General features: G+C 44.3%; 1 protein-coding gene across 1 annotated transcript in view; it reads left to right on the top strand.

Moving 5' to 3' along the window:
* LOC106565857 (coiled-coil domain-containing protein 3) overlaps positions 1–2,677 on the top strand; it is a 35,655-nt gene extending 32,978 nt beyond the window's left edge. The window contains exon 3 of the mRNA XM_014133456.3: positions 362–2,677. Within this exon, the coding sequence (XP_013988931.1) occupies positions 362–646 (285 nt within the window). The 3' untranslated portion in view covers positions 647–2,677. The remainder of the gene's footprint in view (positions 1–361) is intronic.
* Positions 2,678–16,925: the final 14,248 nt, after the last annotated feature.

The following is a 16,925-nucleotide window of genomic DNA, read 5'->3' as shown; positions in this document are numbered from 1 at the left end:
ATATTCACACAAGGCAAGCATTTGTTTTCTGAAATGTGTTTCAAAGAAAATAGGTTTTGAGATTAATATCTTTGCCTTTTGAAGTAAATTATAGATTTCCAAACATTAAGACTGGATCAGGAACTTGAGTAACCAGATGATCCAAAGAATCAGGACTGAATTAGTGTAACAACTTGGGGTTTGTGTAATGGATCATCAAAAGTGTAAAATAAGGATGTGGTCATCATGTTCAACAACAGCCTGAGACTGTATTCTCTGAACTCACTCATCATCTGAATCAATTAACAATTCTTAACCTCAATCTGTGGTGCACATTAGCATTTTGCTCACTTCCTGTTGACTAACATCCTGTTTCCTCCAGCTGCTGTGTTCAACGGTGCAGAAGGCCCTGTTTGAGGAGGAGGAGAGGGTCAAGACTCTCTCCCAGAAGGTGCGTTCTTTGGAGAAGGCCAACAGCCACCTGCGGGACAAGGTGAAGAACATGAAGCGCCTCCTACGCCAGGCCAAACGAGACACTAAGGACCAGCAGACCCTCCCCCTGAAACAGCTGCACCACGCTGAGCCCTCCCACCCACACCAAGACACCACACAGGACCAGAAGAGACCCGCACTCAAAAAGATCCTCACCAAGATGATAAAAAACTGAACCCCAACCAGCCGCCACCACCACCTGTTACACTGCAGACATAAACAGGCTGTATAAAAGGACATAAGGATTGTATAGTATGTGACATCAGGGGAAAGATAGGTATGCTAAGATAGGTACTGTATGTAATACTGTATCATGTCACAAGTTAAGGAGATAGAGGAATTGCATACCCTTAATGTGATGCAGACTAGTCACACCTTTAGAAGAAAGTGCTTTGAGCAAATCAAAAATGTTTTGTATTCTTCAGAATTTTATTATTTTTCCCTACATTAATATAATGCTATTGAATAGCCTTCAACATTTCTATATATGAATGCAGTCATTTCACACCTATTTCACACACATACACTTTGTTTAGATCTATGTGAAATGCCTACACTACAATGTGATAAGCATTTCTTGTCATAGCAATCACATTGTGTCACTGTTCTTACCACAGAAAGAGTAGCAGGACAATTTGAGGGGAACGTTGGCTTGGATCAAATGTGATTTCCAACCACAGATTAAGACAGCGCTCATGCTTCATTATGACTCACTGGTTATACAACTGCTTCCTTACAAAAATGCATGCTGGGGGATATATGGTAATCACAAAGTCCCCATCTCATCCCACCGGGCCTTCCTAACCCCATATCTAATCCCAACCTCGCTCCCACATCCCCCATTTCCTAGTTCCCCTCACCTCAATATCATACAGTAGAGATCAGTGCTGCTCTGTGAAGTCTTATCCTGTGAGGATATAATATTGACAACTGAACAAATTGTAAATAGCTCAACGCTGGTCCCAGCTCAATAAGGTCAATATAGTCTCACCCTGTCATTTCTACCCACCTCGCACATCCCAAACATGCCCAGGCCTTCCTGCTGGCAGGTTTTTCCCCAGAGTGGAGTTCCATGCCATTTCAATGCTAGGTGAGATGCTGCCGTAGTAGCTGACACCTTTTGGAGAACTAGTGGGAAAGTCAAGGCAAGGGCTACAGGTGTGATGCCAATACCATGCCAGGGACCTCACACTGCTGACTTGAGGATGCTGAATTTAAACCAGTCATAGGCCTGCTGGCTAAGAACACCTGCTTAACCTTTTACATTGTGTTACATGTAAAAGGTTCAATTCTGTCCTTAACAACTGATGATGGATCAGATCCAGAGTCACAGAGTACTAGCCTCGTAAATACAAGACTTATATCCATACAGCAACATTCATGTAAGCTCACAGGATCAGGTGGCTTTGCGAGGCTAACAGAGTACAGGGAGTTTGATTTAATGACAACATAGGCAATAGTCTGCTGAACTGTTAATATCTATGGCTCTGATCAGCTCTCCCTTCCCTCAGCAGTCCCAGCCATAACCATTTCACACCAAACAACAAGAGCTGCCTTGGACCAGTTAGGACAGAGTGTACGGAACCCTCCCTTTTTTAACACAGCACACCCAACACCGTCACTGCACTTACAGGAAACCAATTTTCAGGCCCGAGGATTGTAAACACAGGGATAGTGTATGGTTGGCCATAAGAACAGGTAAGCACACTCCTCATGGTATATTAAATAATAGTAATATGATATTAACAAACATGCCCAGACTCTTATTAGCAAGGATACCTAGGGTTTTAAATTCAGTTGAAATCCCCCAAATTCTGTTAAAATTCAGCTATTTTTATATGGGCATTATTAACCAAGAATAACTATCCCATGTACTTCCACATTTATTGTTAATTTGTTAAAGATTGTAGCTTTTGATTGTAAGTTTTATACAGTTATAGTACACTGAGGGAAAATTTAGTTTTTATGTTTGAAAACAGGGTGCTAAGCACTCAATAAATACAACCACTAGCCAATGAGGCATGATGTGGTACCGTAAAATCTTTTCCTGTGTCAGAGCTGAGAGGCATCCCTAGTCTCCTATTATGTGTTGTACTTGGCTTGTATGTTTATGTCCTTTTCAAACAATAAGCATCTGGTTGCCTTTAACCTTTAAATCATGTATGATAGCAAATAATGACAAAAATAAACGTTCATTTTTACAAAGTTTGTTTCGTCATCTTGCTATTAATCAATAGTAGGAACTTTCAGCATAGTATTAGCAAAACTGTTGTGATTGCCTTCCATAGATGCAGGTGTAGCACCGCAAAGATCAACACTGACCATTCCACAATCTGAACTTTGTCAGAATCTCATTATAGACTAGCACTCATTAGCACAACCAGGTCACTGGTGTGAAGCTCTGAATCCCGATGGAACAAGATCTTCATATTCCAGCAAAGTAGTCTGCTGAACATTAGTATTTGGCACCGTTCAGATCAATGTCACTTTACATTATGTTCTGTGTTTGGTAGGCCAAACCTGCACTTTTCTCACGTGGTTTGGAAGGCGAGACAGTTAGAACAAATATTATAGAGAAGTTACCAGATAAATGTACAGATTATCACCTCCTATTCCCAGAGAGTTACACGGGACAGGGCTGATATACAGATAACCCAGTCATCCAAAGAGATTTCAGCACAGAGATCAACTGAAATTAGTTCCACATTAGGCTGAGGTGTGAAAGCAGTTTCGTCCCTCTACTCCCCCACCACTTGGAGTAGATTTGTGTTGTACAGTATACCCTAGAAATAGACTGGAGGATCTTTGAATCCATGAGATTTCCCAGAGCCATTGGTAAGATGTTGAGGAGAATTTGTTTGGGATTAAAAATTCCATGGGGGGGGGCCATATTAGCACCAAAGGTTACAAATCGATTACATTCAAATTGTCATGGAATGTTTGGTGCCATCAGGAATAGTTTTGCCAAACTCTTTTTATCTATGGCTCTGGTATTTCAACATAGATGAGTACAGCCAAATGTCAGAGCTACCACCGGGAGAATTTAGTTGCAAAAAGAGCATGCAGAACAGACTTGTTGTTTTCAAACAGGACTCAAATCAAAAACAGACAAGATGTTTCCTCTGTTCTCCTCTGTGACGGCAGAGGATGTGATAGATTACTTCTGGCATTTATGGGATCTTCAATGTGATACAAAATGAATAAATCACTCTCTTCTCCATGAATATAAAGCAGGATTATAAATAGCCAGCCCATATTTTGACCTCTTCCCGAGAGCCTTTTGTACATAGTTGGGCATAGCGACGGTGAAAGCATCATTTCCAATCTGGAATACTCTATCAGACCATTCTCAATTTTCTATACGATTTCCAGGAGAGAACTGAACCCAAACGCTTCCATATGGGGCTATTTCATAAAAAATAAAGGTAAAAGGGGGAGTAAAACTCAGAAATGACCACATTTTACGATGTGTAAGCCTCTTCCAGTCGTGAAAAAGGAGACATCTCACAGAGAATATGAGTATGGGTGAGTGTGAGGGACATTTATGAGCCTTGTCTCTGTGTTTGGGGCCTCTGGCAGGCTTTGGTTGACCTCCGAAGGGGAGACAGTTGCAGAATATAACTCTCTCCATCCCCCCTCTCCCAAAGCACTACATCAGATGGCTTTGCCTGCAGGAATCTGCCATAGCCCTGTGGAAGTGGGCCAAAAATGATATATTCACGCTGCCTTCTCAACATAAACCCTGCGCACACCGACAAGCTGCAAAACAGATGTCAGATAATATGGCCGCATTTGTGGTGGTCCTCCCTGGTGCACTCAGTCTAATTATAGACCTGGTCTTATTTTATTTATGTGTTTTTGGATGTTGTTGTTTTCATATAATTTAAATGTTGGAGTATTCTGATTGCTGGGATAATAAACGGTAAAGGGATTTTAGGAATATTCAACTGTCAGTTTCCCTTGACAATATAGCATGAATTATCTATGTAAAGTACAAAGGCCGGGATATACACTGTAGGGGTTATAAGCATTGCAGTTTTTGAAGGCAACGTTCCCACGTTCGTGGTAAACACTGCTTATGTTGGCTCAATCAAAAAACCTGCAATGTTTATAACCCGTGATTGGATTGAATCCCTGCCTAATTTCATGTAATATACAATTCCTTACACATACAGTTCATTATAAACTCATTAGGCTCTCAAACCATCATTTTATCACTCCTATGTATATTTTTCAATATGGTAATCTCTCTCTAAGACTCTCTTTGTCTCTCTCTCTCTCTCTCTCTCTCTCTCTCTCTCTCTCTCTCATTTCATTCCGTCATCTGTTTCTATCTCTACTCTACCTTGGTTTATTATACAGTTAAGAAAAACAAATAATTGAAAAAAGTGGCGAACTCCAACAGGCATCCATATCTACAATGCTTTATCTGTATTTTTTTAATTGTATTCACTGGGTATGTCATACAGTATAAAGTATATTAACTCATTCTAACAATTATTTTATCCATTCAACCTAAGCGAGATCTACCATGTAAACATGAACCATCTCTGGCATGGGTCACTTCTGCTTCTGTTGGTATTTACTCAAATATGTCCCATATGAGCCAGCACTTCCTTTTAAGCACAGGAATCCCATCTCCTTTATGTTTTTAATCTCTCACCCTACAATGAAAACCCAGAAGATATGCACTTGGTGTCAGTCTCTGGCATTCCAGTGTGATTTTCCTACATTCCTTAAGGAGTGCTGGCAAGCAGCTTGTACAGCTCCAAAGTTGTATAATACATGTTTCATTGTTTAATGGTTGAACCTGTGATACATCACCTCCTGAAGATATTCTATTAATCGCTTTGGCAACAGTGCACGGTTTGGTGTCAGATGTTATGTACAGACATGCCAATAAAGCATACTAAAATGTGTATTATGGTAACCCTAACCCTAACAAGGTCAGCTTAGATTTGAAGTGTATGCATGACTTTGTCTGTATCTCAGTACTTCTCCAGCTGTGTGCATTTCAGCGAGGACTAGGTGATTTCCATCATTGCTTGTCTATGTCTGTGTCAATAAGGAGAAGGGAAGTGTGTATTTTTCCTCTGAGGCTGCTGTCGTTCCTCTAGTTCTCTGTCTGACAATGATTACAATACCAGGCCTACTCACACGTGTCATATGCAGAGTCCCCCAAAAAGGAAAGAACAACAATACCCATCAGGCCGAGCCAAAAGCTGCTCTGAGCAGAGCTGTATCTCTCTTTACAGAGTAGGATACAGGTGCTCTCTCATGACAATACGAGTCAGACAGGGAAGACAGTTACAGTGCTTTTGCGTGGAAATATCACACACTCATAGAGAAACACACACGCTCACATCTGGGACAGTCATAGAGAACTCTGGCACAGTACACACCTTCAAAGTACACACCAGTCTCAGACACACAGACCCAAACACATTGGTGTTGGTATGCTCAGCACAGAACAGTAAAATACACCGTGAACTTGTGTGATAGCTATTGACATGGAGGGAGGGAGCAGCACAGGTCAGCTCAGTTCAGTCCTGCATTGGAAAATGACTCATGCCGGTTGTTTTCTCAGCACTCATCCCTTCCCGTTTTATATAACATCTGTCAGATTACTACCCAAAATACCTATATACAGTACACTCAGCATCAGGAATGTTTTCACTATAGATCATATTGTATATTATCTTTGTGTGTGTTGTTCTGTATTGTGAAGGTCCATGTACAGCACATGTAAAAATACCCTTGCTTTCCTTGCTTTCCAAGGTTCTACAATTAAAACTGTTCAGAGTACAAGTTTTTCTCAATTGCTAAGACACTTTTAATAAACTGGGGTCCACTTGATCTCCACCATAACCTAATGAGCACAACAGTTCACTTTCACACACCATGTAATTGCTAAGCACATTTTTGCAAAACAGTAAACACAACTCTCTACAGAAGACGCAAAACTCAGTTGAGTAAATCATGAGAAACCAAATTAAAACATTTGGTCACAGCTGATACAAATTACTCCCATGAATGTGAACCTCTTCTGCACATGTGCAAAACCTCTTTGCACAATTGTTCAATCAGCAATCAGTCCTTATTCATGCATAAAAGAGGTCACCTCTTCGTTGTTGTTTGCAAGAATGGACCAAGTAAGAGGCTGAGGAGACGGGCAAGGGACAGGTAGAGGACAGGTAGAGGACAGGTAGAGGACAGGTAGAGGACAGGTAGAGGGGTGCATAGAGGAGGATAGTGTAGTTCAGCTCTGCTAAACTGGAAAAAGGTCAAATAAAACCTTCTGTTTCTGAATATTCATGCTCTTGAGTGACATTCTTTCCGTATTGGTCATCTTTGGTAAAATAATTTTAGGAAAAAAATAATACAGCCTATGCTGTGATAATATGTTTACTTGGCTTTTATGGTGCATACTATAATTATACTGTAGTATCAACAAATGGCACAGACAAAATTAAAGAGGGTTAACCATGTTAGGGTATATTGATAGTTGTAGTTAGTATTTATTGGGCCATTGTGTAATGACTGACTGAAAAAACTTTTCATTAGATAACAAGTTTCATGTTTTGATGGAGGTAATTGATTTTGTGTCATGTATTTAATGTTTTCAGAGTCTTAATGCATTTTGCAAATTAAATGTGTCATTTTGGGCAACGTGTGTCAGTTTGGGGCTGTGTGTTAATTGTTTTGAAAAAGTGAATTATGTTTGGACAAATGTGCTCAAGCAATTGAGAAGAACTGTAATTAATGTCGGCTAAACTTCAGAGGAGCACCACAATTGGAGCTAGGAGGGGGAAGTTCATGTAACCAAGTGCTCAATATTTTCACTGGCTCTGACATCAAGCTGTACAAACAGAGGGATTCATGGGCATTTTTACCAGACAAAGAGACAAGAAGCAGACTTCAGCGTTATATTCAGTGAATGCTCTACTGATCAATGTAGCTATACTGAACAAAAATATAAACGCAACATGCAACAATTTCAATAATTTTACCAAGTTACAGTTTTTATAAGGAAATCAGTCAATTTATATAAATTCATTAGGCTCTAATCTATGGATTTCACATAACTGGGTAGGGGCGCAGCCATGGGTGGGCCTGGGATTTACTGGGGAGCCAGACCCAGCCAATCAGAATGAGTCCCCCCCCCCCCACAAAAAAAGGCTTTATTACAGACAGAAATACTCCTCAGTTTCATCAGCTGTCTGGGTGGCTAGTCTCAGACGATCCCACAGGTGAAGAAGCCGGATATGGAGGTCCTGGGTTGGCGTGGTTACACATGGTCTGCGGTTGTGAGTCCGTTTGGATGTATTGCAGAATTTTCGAAAACAGCGTTGGTAAAGAAATGAACATTAATTATCTGGCAACAGCTCTGGTGGACATTCTTGCAGTCAGCATGCCAATTTCATGCTCCCTCAAAACTTGAGACATCTGTGGCATTGCGTTGTGTGACAAAACTGCAAATTTTATAGTTGCCTTTTAATGGCCCCAGCCCAAGGTACACCTGTATAATGGTCATGCTGTTTAATCAGCTTCTTGATATGCCACACCTGTCAGTGGATGGATTATCTTGGCAAAGGAGAAACACTCAGTAACAGGGATTTAAACAAATTTGTGCAAAACATTTTAGATAAATATGTTTTTTGTGCGTATGGACATTTCTGGGATCTTTTATTTCAGCTCATGAAACATGGGTCCAATACTTTACATGTTGTGTTTATATTTTTGTTCAGTATATTTGTTCAGAAACAGGATATAATAAATGGGAGGTTATTAAGCAGGTGTGAGGCTGTCTATGACTGGGGGGGTTGAGGACCATGGTTATTGACAGGGGGGTTGAGGACTTTTGTCCACCATTTGTGCATGAGTGCATGTATGTGTGTGTGTGTGTGTGTCTTTCTGTGTCTGTCTTTGACACCGGGAACCATTAGATCTTCCTCTCAACCCTCTCAGGGTTGGGTGTCTCAGGCTCTGCAGACTCCTGATTTCATCCTACCTGGCAGGTCGCTTCTACTAGGTGGCGTTGTAGCAAAATCCTGCATGGAGCCTTTACTGTGCACTGCCACTTTAAGAGCACATCAGCAGTCAGAAAGGAGGAAATAAAGATAGCTCTTCCGGCTCTCTGGGAGGCAGCTGTCGTTTGGCGTGGCAGTTTGATTGTGGTGTGCAATGCTGCAGAAGTCTTGGTTATTTTCTGCGTGCTTAGTTTGTAAAGTGTTTAACTCGATCATCGGTGTTACCGCTCTAGATCGTGGTTGTTATCTTTTGGGAACGCACCAGTTATTGATCGCATAGATTAGTAGCAACATTGGTGCAAAGGTTTGACATACAAACAAACCATCAGACGGACAGACAGTGCAACTGCAAGCCTGAAGTCAACAGCTAAGTCTCCTCTCTCTCTCTCTCTCTCTCTCTCTCTCTAATATTTGTTTTAGCGGTATCCACAGTTTTTTTAAGTAAGTAAGTTTCCTGGGGTTTGGAAGGTGTGGTGTGCCCGATGGCTTCTCAGCCTAGCGCGGAGGAGACGCTGTCGATACGGCATGGATTCAGGTGTGTTCCTGAGAATGGAGTTAAGGTGGAGGAGGTTCTGTTCGCATTCGGTGAACAGGTAGGAGCTGAATTTATACATTCTGCTTCTAGAATGAACAAAGCTGTGGTTGTGTTCATGAAAAGAGCAAATTTGGTTGGTAGGCTAATTGCTAGTGGAATATGTGTAAGGGATGTGTTGGTGCCAGTTTCACCTCTCTCTACCCCTTTGACAAGAGTGGTAGTTAAATATTTGCCTCCGTTTATTACGGATGATCAAATCAGGAAAGAGCTGAGTTGTTTTGGTAAATTTGCTAGCGGTTTTCGTGTACTGTCGGCAGGTTTTCAGGCAGATGCCGTTAAGCACGTTGTTTCGTTCTGGAGGTAAGTGTTTGTTTCTGAATAACAATGAGCAACAGCTAAATGTGCATTTTAAAGTGAGGCATGGGGAGGGGTTCTATGCAGGGTTTGCCAGTACAGATAGTCTACAGTGTTTTGAGTGTGGGGATTTGGGGCATAAGAGCTTTGCGTGCCCACATAAAGGCCGTAGGCAAGGTGAGGGTACAAGCGCCAGTGGAGGAAATCGAGGTCAATGTGCAGGGGGTAATAAGTTGCAGATAGCAGAGGCTGGGCCTAGTCATGCCAGGGATGGTGGTGTAGATGAGGCTGGGCCTAGTCATGCCAGGGATGGTGGTGTAGATGAGGCTGGGCCTAGTCATGCCAGAGATGGTGGTGTAGATGAGGCTGGGTCTAGTCATGCCAGAGATGGTGGTGTAGATGAGGCTGGGCCTAGTCATGCCAGAGATGGTGGTGTAGATGAGGCTGGGCCTAGTCATGCCAGAGATGGTGGTGTAGATGAGGCTGGGCCTAGTCAGGCTAGAGATGGTGGGGTAGCGGAGGCTGGGTCTAGTCAGGCTAGAGATGGTGGGGTAGCTGAGGCTGGGTCTAGTCAGGCTAGAGATGGTGGGGTAGCTGAGGCTGGGTCTAGTCAGGCTATGGATGGTGGGATAGCTGAGGCTGGGTCTAGTCAGGCTATGGATGGTGGGATAGCTGAGGCTGGGTCTAGTCAGGCTATGGATGGTGGGATAGCTGAGGCTGGGTCTAGTCAGGCTATGGATGGTGGGATAGCTGAGGCTGGGTCTAGTCAGGCTATGGATGGTGGGATAGCTGAGGCTGGGTCTAGTCAGGCTATGGATGGTGGGATAGCTGAGGCTGGGTCTAGTCAGGCTATGGATGGTGGGATAGCTGAGGCTGGGTCTAGTCAGGCTAGAGATGGTGGGGTAGCGGAGGCTGGGTTTAGTTATGCTATGGAGGGTGGTGTAGATGATGCTGGGCCTAGTCATGCTATGGAGGGTGGTGTAGATGAAGCTGGGTCTAGTAAGGTTATGCTAGTGGATGAGGATTGTATAGTGGGGAAGTGTAAGAGACTAGGGGGGAGGAGGAGGGTGTCAAGCAGAAAAGGAAAAGGGGTGTGGTCAAAGGCACCCACCATGGAAACTTTGCCTGTTGCTGTGGGGGATGCCCTGACCAGAGAGGAAGGGCAGGTGGTCATGATGGGAGATAGAGATGAGGAGGAAAGTGAGTCTGAGGAAGAGGATGAGGAGTTTCTTTTTTCAGACTCCTCTTCAATTGGCCTGGAGATGACAGCCAGTCAAGCAGAGGGGTCTAAGTACACGTTGCGAGAACTGACAAGGTTCCTGAATGAGACCAAAGGGAAAAAAGTTAATCTTGAGGCTTTTTTTCTGATCTGAGAAAGTTTGTAAGATCAGTACAACATGCTATGAAAAATGAGGGGCATGGTGTCCTCTCACCCAGGAAACGGTTTAGGTTGAGGAAGTGGGTCACAACAGTGCATAAAGGTTTACCTTCAGACACTGTTTAGATGTATATTTTCTTTCTGACACGGGCATTTTGAGCTTTGCTATTGGTCTCTTTCTTTGCTGGCTTTTCTCCCACTTCTTATGGAGACTCTTTGGGTAGGTTCGCTCAATATAAATGGCGCCAGAGATGCGGGAAAGAGGAGTGTGTTGGGTGAATATGTAAAACAAAAAAAAGTATGTGTTGTTTCTGCAGGAGACACATAGTGATGTGTTGAATGAAGTCGATTGGGAACTCTGGTGGAAAGGGGCAAGTGCGTTGAGCCATGGGACAAATCTCAGTGCAGGGGTGGCAATCCTTTTTGCACCGGGTCAGTCTGTAAAAATGTTCTCCTCAAAGGAGGTGTGTAAGGGTAGGCTGCTTATTGTTAAAGCAGAAATTAACAACATGGGTTTTGTATTTTATAAATGTGTATGCGCCTTAATACAGGGAGAGAGAGAGGGGTTCTATTTGGGAGTCTTAGTCAGGAACTCTCACAGGTAGCACCTGAGGAGACACTGGTGGTCGGAGGCGACTGGAACTGTACAATGGATTTTACAAAAGACAGAAATGAGGAAGAGCCTCATTCAGTGTCGGTGGGAGTATTAAGGGACATCATTAATCAGTTCGACCAAGTGGATGTTTGGAGAACTAAACATCCCAACACAAGACAGTATACATGGGTGAAGGTTTTTGGGGCTAGGGTGAGTGCAGCCCGACTTGATCGGTTTTACATGTCTAGGAATCAGAGCAAAAGTCTGTTGGGCGCAACCATTCTCCCGGTGGGGTTTTCGGATCACCACATAACCATGGCTCGACTGTCTATTTCACCAGGGCCCTGGCAGGCATCCTATTGGAAGTTCAATGTAAAGCTCTTACAAGATGCCAGTTTTTGCTCAGGTTTCCAGACCTTTTGGGAAAGGTGGGGGCAGCGAAGAGAGGAGTATGAGTCTCTGAGTCAATGGTGGGATGTGGGGAAAGTCCAAATTCGGCTTTTCTGTCAACAGTACACAGCTCTCTCATCCTCAGAGGCTAGGAGAGTATTGGGGGAACTAGAGCATTGTATTAGTGAGATGGAGGTAGAGATGGTGGGGCAAGGCAATGTAGGCCTTCAGGCTAATTTAGCTGAATTACGTTGGGACCTGGGTAGTTTTTTCCAGGTTAAAGCAAAGGGAGCACTTGTAAGAGCTAGGTTCTCCATGCTCAAGGAGATGGATGTTCCCAGCTCCTTCTTGTTTGGTTTGGAAAGACAGAGCAGTGAAGCCAAGGGTATGCATTGTCTACAGCTGTCTGATGGGCGGGTGACCTCTGTGGTGGGGGAGATGCGGGAGCGGACTGTGGAGTTTTATACTAAGTTGTATAGGGCAGAAGTGTGTAAACCTATGTGTGCTCAGGTCTTGTTTACAGGACTCCTTAAGCTCTCTCTGGCACAGAGGGATGAAATGGACATTCCTCTGTTGTCCCATGAACTGGCAGAGGCCATAACCCAGATGTCCCCCGGTCGTGCACTGGGGGTCGATGGACTCCCAGTGGAGTTTTATAAAAAATTCTGGGGAATAATTGGACAGGAATTCTTTTGCGTGTTACGTGAATGCGTCCTGCCCAAAAAAGGGGACTTGTGTGAACTTAAGAACTGGAGGCCTGTGGCATTACTCTGTGCGGACTACAAGATATTTGCCAGGGTCCTCTCTAACAGACTGAAGTCCCATTTGGACTCGATAGTACATAAGGACCAAACATATTGTGTACCGGGACGTTCAATCACGGACAACTTGTTCTTAATCAGGGACATGTTGGACTTGTCGAGGTTTTAATGTGAACTTTGGACTGGTCTCTTTAGATCAAGAGAAGGCTTTTGATAGAGTGGACCATGAGTATCTGTTTAATGTGATGTTTGGAAAGAGTTTTTTTTTACCTGTGTGAAGCTGTTGTATGCTGGGGCATCATGTATGGTCAAGGTGGGAGGGTGGCTCAGTAGGCCAGTCTGGGTGAGATGGGGCATTAGACAAGGATGCCCTGTATCTGGGCAGTTATACACATTAGCCATTGAGCCTTTTTTTGGGACTGCTACGCAGGAGACTGCAGGGAGTGTGCTGGACAGGCATGGATGTGGTGACAGGCATAGCAGTGTCAGCATATGCATATGACGTTTCTGTGATGGTCAGGATATGCAGGCACTAGAGACTTAGTCTGAAGGTGTACGAGGGAGCTTCTTCAGCTAAGGTGAACTGGGGCAAGAGCAAAGCTCTGTTATGGGGGGATAGGGTCCCTCCTCTGCTTCCAGGGGGTTTGCAGTGGGGTTGTGAAGGACTTAAAGTGTTGGGGGTGTACCTGGGCTCGGAGAAGTGGGTCAGGAAGAACTGGGAGGGGCTGTCACAGGCAGTGGTGTCAAGACTGGCCAGGTGGAGGTGGCTCCTGTCCCAAGTGTCATATAGAGGGAGGGTGCTGATAATCAACATCCTGGTGGCATCTTCCCTGTGGCATAAACTGGCTGTCCTCAACCCCCCGCCGGTTTGCTCGCAGACCTGCAACGCAAGCTGGTGGACTTTTTCTGGTCGGGCGATCACTGGCTGAGGGCGGCAGTGTTGTACATGACCGTCCACGAAGGAGGACAGGGCCTGGTGGAACTGGAGAGCAGGATGGCTGCTTTCCGGCTAAAGACGGTGCAGAGACTGCTGTACCATACTGATGTTGGCTGGAGGGAACTAGCATGCGCGCTGCTGAGGAGAGCTGGTGGATTAGGGTTGGACCGGCAGCTGTTCCTCATGAAGCTGGAGAGGCTGAGTACAGCAGGTCTCTCAGATTTTTACTCTGCAGTACTGAGGGCCTGGCAGCTGCTAAGGCCCACACGAGAAGGGTGTGTGGAGCCTGGGCTGTGGGTATGGGAGGAACCTGTCTTCAACAACCCAGCCATCCCTTTGAGATCGGTTCCGTCGGCCATCCTGCAGAGGCAACTGATGGCAGCGGGTTTACAAAGGCTGGGTGACCTGAGACTGCTGGGAGAGGAAGGGTGGAAAACCCCGGAAGTCTTGGCACAACAAACAGGAATAACTCCTCTTAGGCTGCTGGAGAGATTCCTGGAGGAGGTCCAGGAGGCACTGTCTGAGGACTTGTTAGATTTTAACACTCCGAGCCTGGGGGAGTTTGAAGGGGTGGGAGGTAAAGCCCTCTACAACCTCTGTGTTAAGGTTAGGAACATTAGGAGCCTAACAGGAGTGAAGGCACATCAGTGGCAGGGGGTATGTGGGGCGGAGAGTATGGAGGGGACTCTACATACCCCCAGCACCAAAGAGATCAGGGGACCTCCAGTGGAGGGTTCTTCATGGAGCCCTGGCCACTAACAGCTGGTTGGCACGGGTTGAACCAGGAATCGGGCAGGGGTGTCCTTTCTGTGTAATGAAAGAAACTGTGATTCATGTGTTTTCTGTGTGCACCAGGTTAATTCCAGTAATGTCTCTGTTGGAATGTCTGTGTGAGAAGTTGGGGGTGGTTTTTACTGTTGGGGTGTTTATAATGGGATACAGGTATTCCATTAAGGAGAAGTCTAAATGTGTTTTGTTGAATTTTCTGTTTGCTCAGGCGAAGTTAGCTATTTGGCTAACAAGGAGGAACAGGGTCAAAGGTGGGGGGATAACAGACCCTTTACTATTGTTTAATGGGATGGTCTCTGCGCGCCTTAGGGTTGAGTTTGAGTACTATAGAATGATAAAAAGTGTGGAGATGTTTCAGGAGATAAGGTGTGTTGGGGGGGCTGTCTGTATAGCTGGGGAAGATGTTTTGGATATACGGTTGTAGAAGTGGGTATTGTGATGTTGGTTTGTATCATGTGGTAAATGGAAAGGTGAGTATGGTACATGTATGCAGTACATATATTTTGGTGTTTTATTTTTAAGGGGGGGGTGAGTTTTTATTTTTATTTTTATGAAATGATAAAGTTTCAGTAAAGAAAGTCTCTCTCTCTCTCTCTGGGTTCTTTCTTGTGAATTGTTTCTATGAAGTTGCCGTTAAATTGCTCTACCATTATTATTGTATGAGGGATTATTGGTTGGGTTACCCCTGTGCTGTGATGTGTGTTTTATATGGTGTGTCTTAGCCAGAGGAGAGAAAAGATATCTGGCAAACAGGCTAAACTCTAGGCAGTCTCTTCTGCTGGTGTGTGTGTGGTAGTGGTACACTCTCCTACTATTTTTCTTTAGGCAAGGGTTAATACCTGTCTGGCACCCTATCAAAATCTTTATCTTTACCACTCTCTAACAATACCGCTACAGAGTGGACAGGATCTGCATCTGTACCACATGCTCTCACTACTGGTGTCCCCCAGGGCTCGGTTCTAGGCCCTCTCCTCTTTTCTCTTTACACAAAGTCACTCAGCTCTGTTATATCCTCACATGGTCTTTCCTATCATTGCTATGTGGATGGCACTCAACTACTCTTCAACCTTGACAAAATGTGGCTGCTCTTCCTCCCGGGAAAGGCCTGCCTGCTCCAAGACTTCTTCATCACGGTTGACAACTCCACGGTGTTCCCCTCCCAGAGTGCAAATAACCTTGGCATGACCCTAGACAACACCCTGTTGTTCTCTGCGAACATCAAAGCAGTGACTCGCTCCTGCAAGTTCATGCTCTACAACATCTGTAGGGTATGACCTTTCCTCACACAGGAAGCAGCGCAGGTCCTAATCCAAGCACTTGTCTTCTCCCGTCTAGACACCAACTCTTTGGACCGGGATCCCCACTTGTGCAACCAAACCCCTGCAATTTATCTAGAATGTCGCAGCCCACCTGGTGTTCAACCATCCTAAATTCTCCCATGTCATCCCGCTCCTCCGCAAACTCCAATGGCTTCCAGTCGAAGCTTGCATCATCTTCAAAACCCTGGTGCTTGCCTACAGAGCAGCAAGGTGAACTGCACCTCCTTACCTTCAGGCTATGCTCAAACCCTACAACCCAACCCGAGCCACCTGTGATCTCTTGGCTCTCCCACCACTACGGGGAGGTCAGCTCCCACTCAGCCCAGTCAAAGCTCTTCTCTGTCCTGGCACCCCAAAGGTGGAACAAGCTTCCCCCTAAAGTCAGGACAGTGAAGTCCCTGACCATCTTTCAAAAACATCTGAAACTCTACCTCTTTGAAGTATCTTAACTAACTCTCAATGACTAAAATGTAAAAATGTTTGTGTTCTTTGGACTTTGACTAAACAGTACACCTTCAGGCTCCCAGTTGTCTCTCCTGTAGACAATAAAAGCACTGCACTCCCAAGGAAAGTGAAGCTGGCTGCATGTTAAATGGTGAGCTGCAGGCAGTGTTAAGGACAACACACTCTACTAATGAAAGTCCTAATGAAGGGATGGTCGAGTGCAATGCCACAACAGCCCTCCTGTTGGGAGAGGGGGAGATATTTTATACAGATGACTGGTCTGTAATGTGAGTGTTTCACATCTCAGCACATTATTGGATGTTGAAAATATTGAGAGGTATTGGTCGGGTGCATTGATTTGTTTTTATTTGTTTGTGTACTTTACATTCAAATGTTGTTTTTGGTATTGATTGTTTTGTTAGTATTAATCACTTGCTCAAAAGGATCCCTAACATTAACTTGAGCCAATAAGATTTTGCAGATGGCATCCATTTCCATTTTGTAGTGTATCCACCTAAACTCTTAAGATGACGCAGAAGATTACACAAGAGGTTCTCTGTTCCGCAGCAACCATCCCTCACAATGAGGAGTGTCGTTTGTGGGAGATATCCAAACAAAGCTACTGGCTGCTGTGGAGTAGTTTTATGTACAATGATGGAGAGAACTTGATTGTGATGGGTTAAGGCTATGATAGAGATGGTAATTACTTCTAAAGCACAGTCTGTATTGTAGCAATTGCTTCAAATATAGTTATGTACTGTTTTGCTTACACGTGTACCCATTCATCTGTGTGTAAGAGTTAGTGTACTGTGAGAGTGCAGAAGTTTCCCCTTTTCCGTCTCTGATTTCTGTCCAATTATCGAACAGTCCCATGTTGACATGATTAACTCAGCATTCTCCCAACACTTCATTGACCTCCTTC

This window comes from Salmo salar, chromosome 12, assembly GCF_965601325.2.
Source record: "Salmo salar chromosome 12, fSalSal1, whole genome shotgun sequence".
Taxonomy (NCBI): Eukaryota; Metazoa; Chordata; class Actinopteri; order Salmoniformes; family Salmonidae; genus Salmo; species Salmo salar.
Note: the sequence above shows the minus strand (reverse complement) of the source record. Positions and strands in the feature narration are given on the sequence as shown.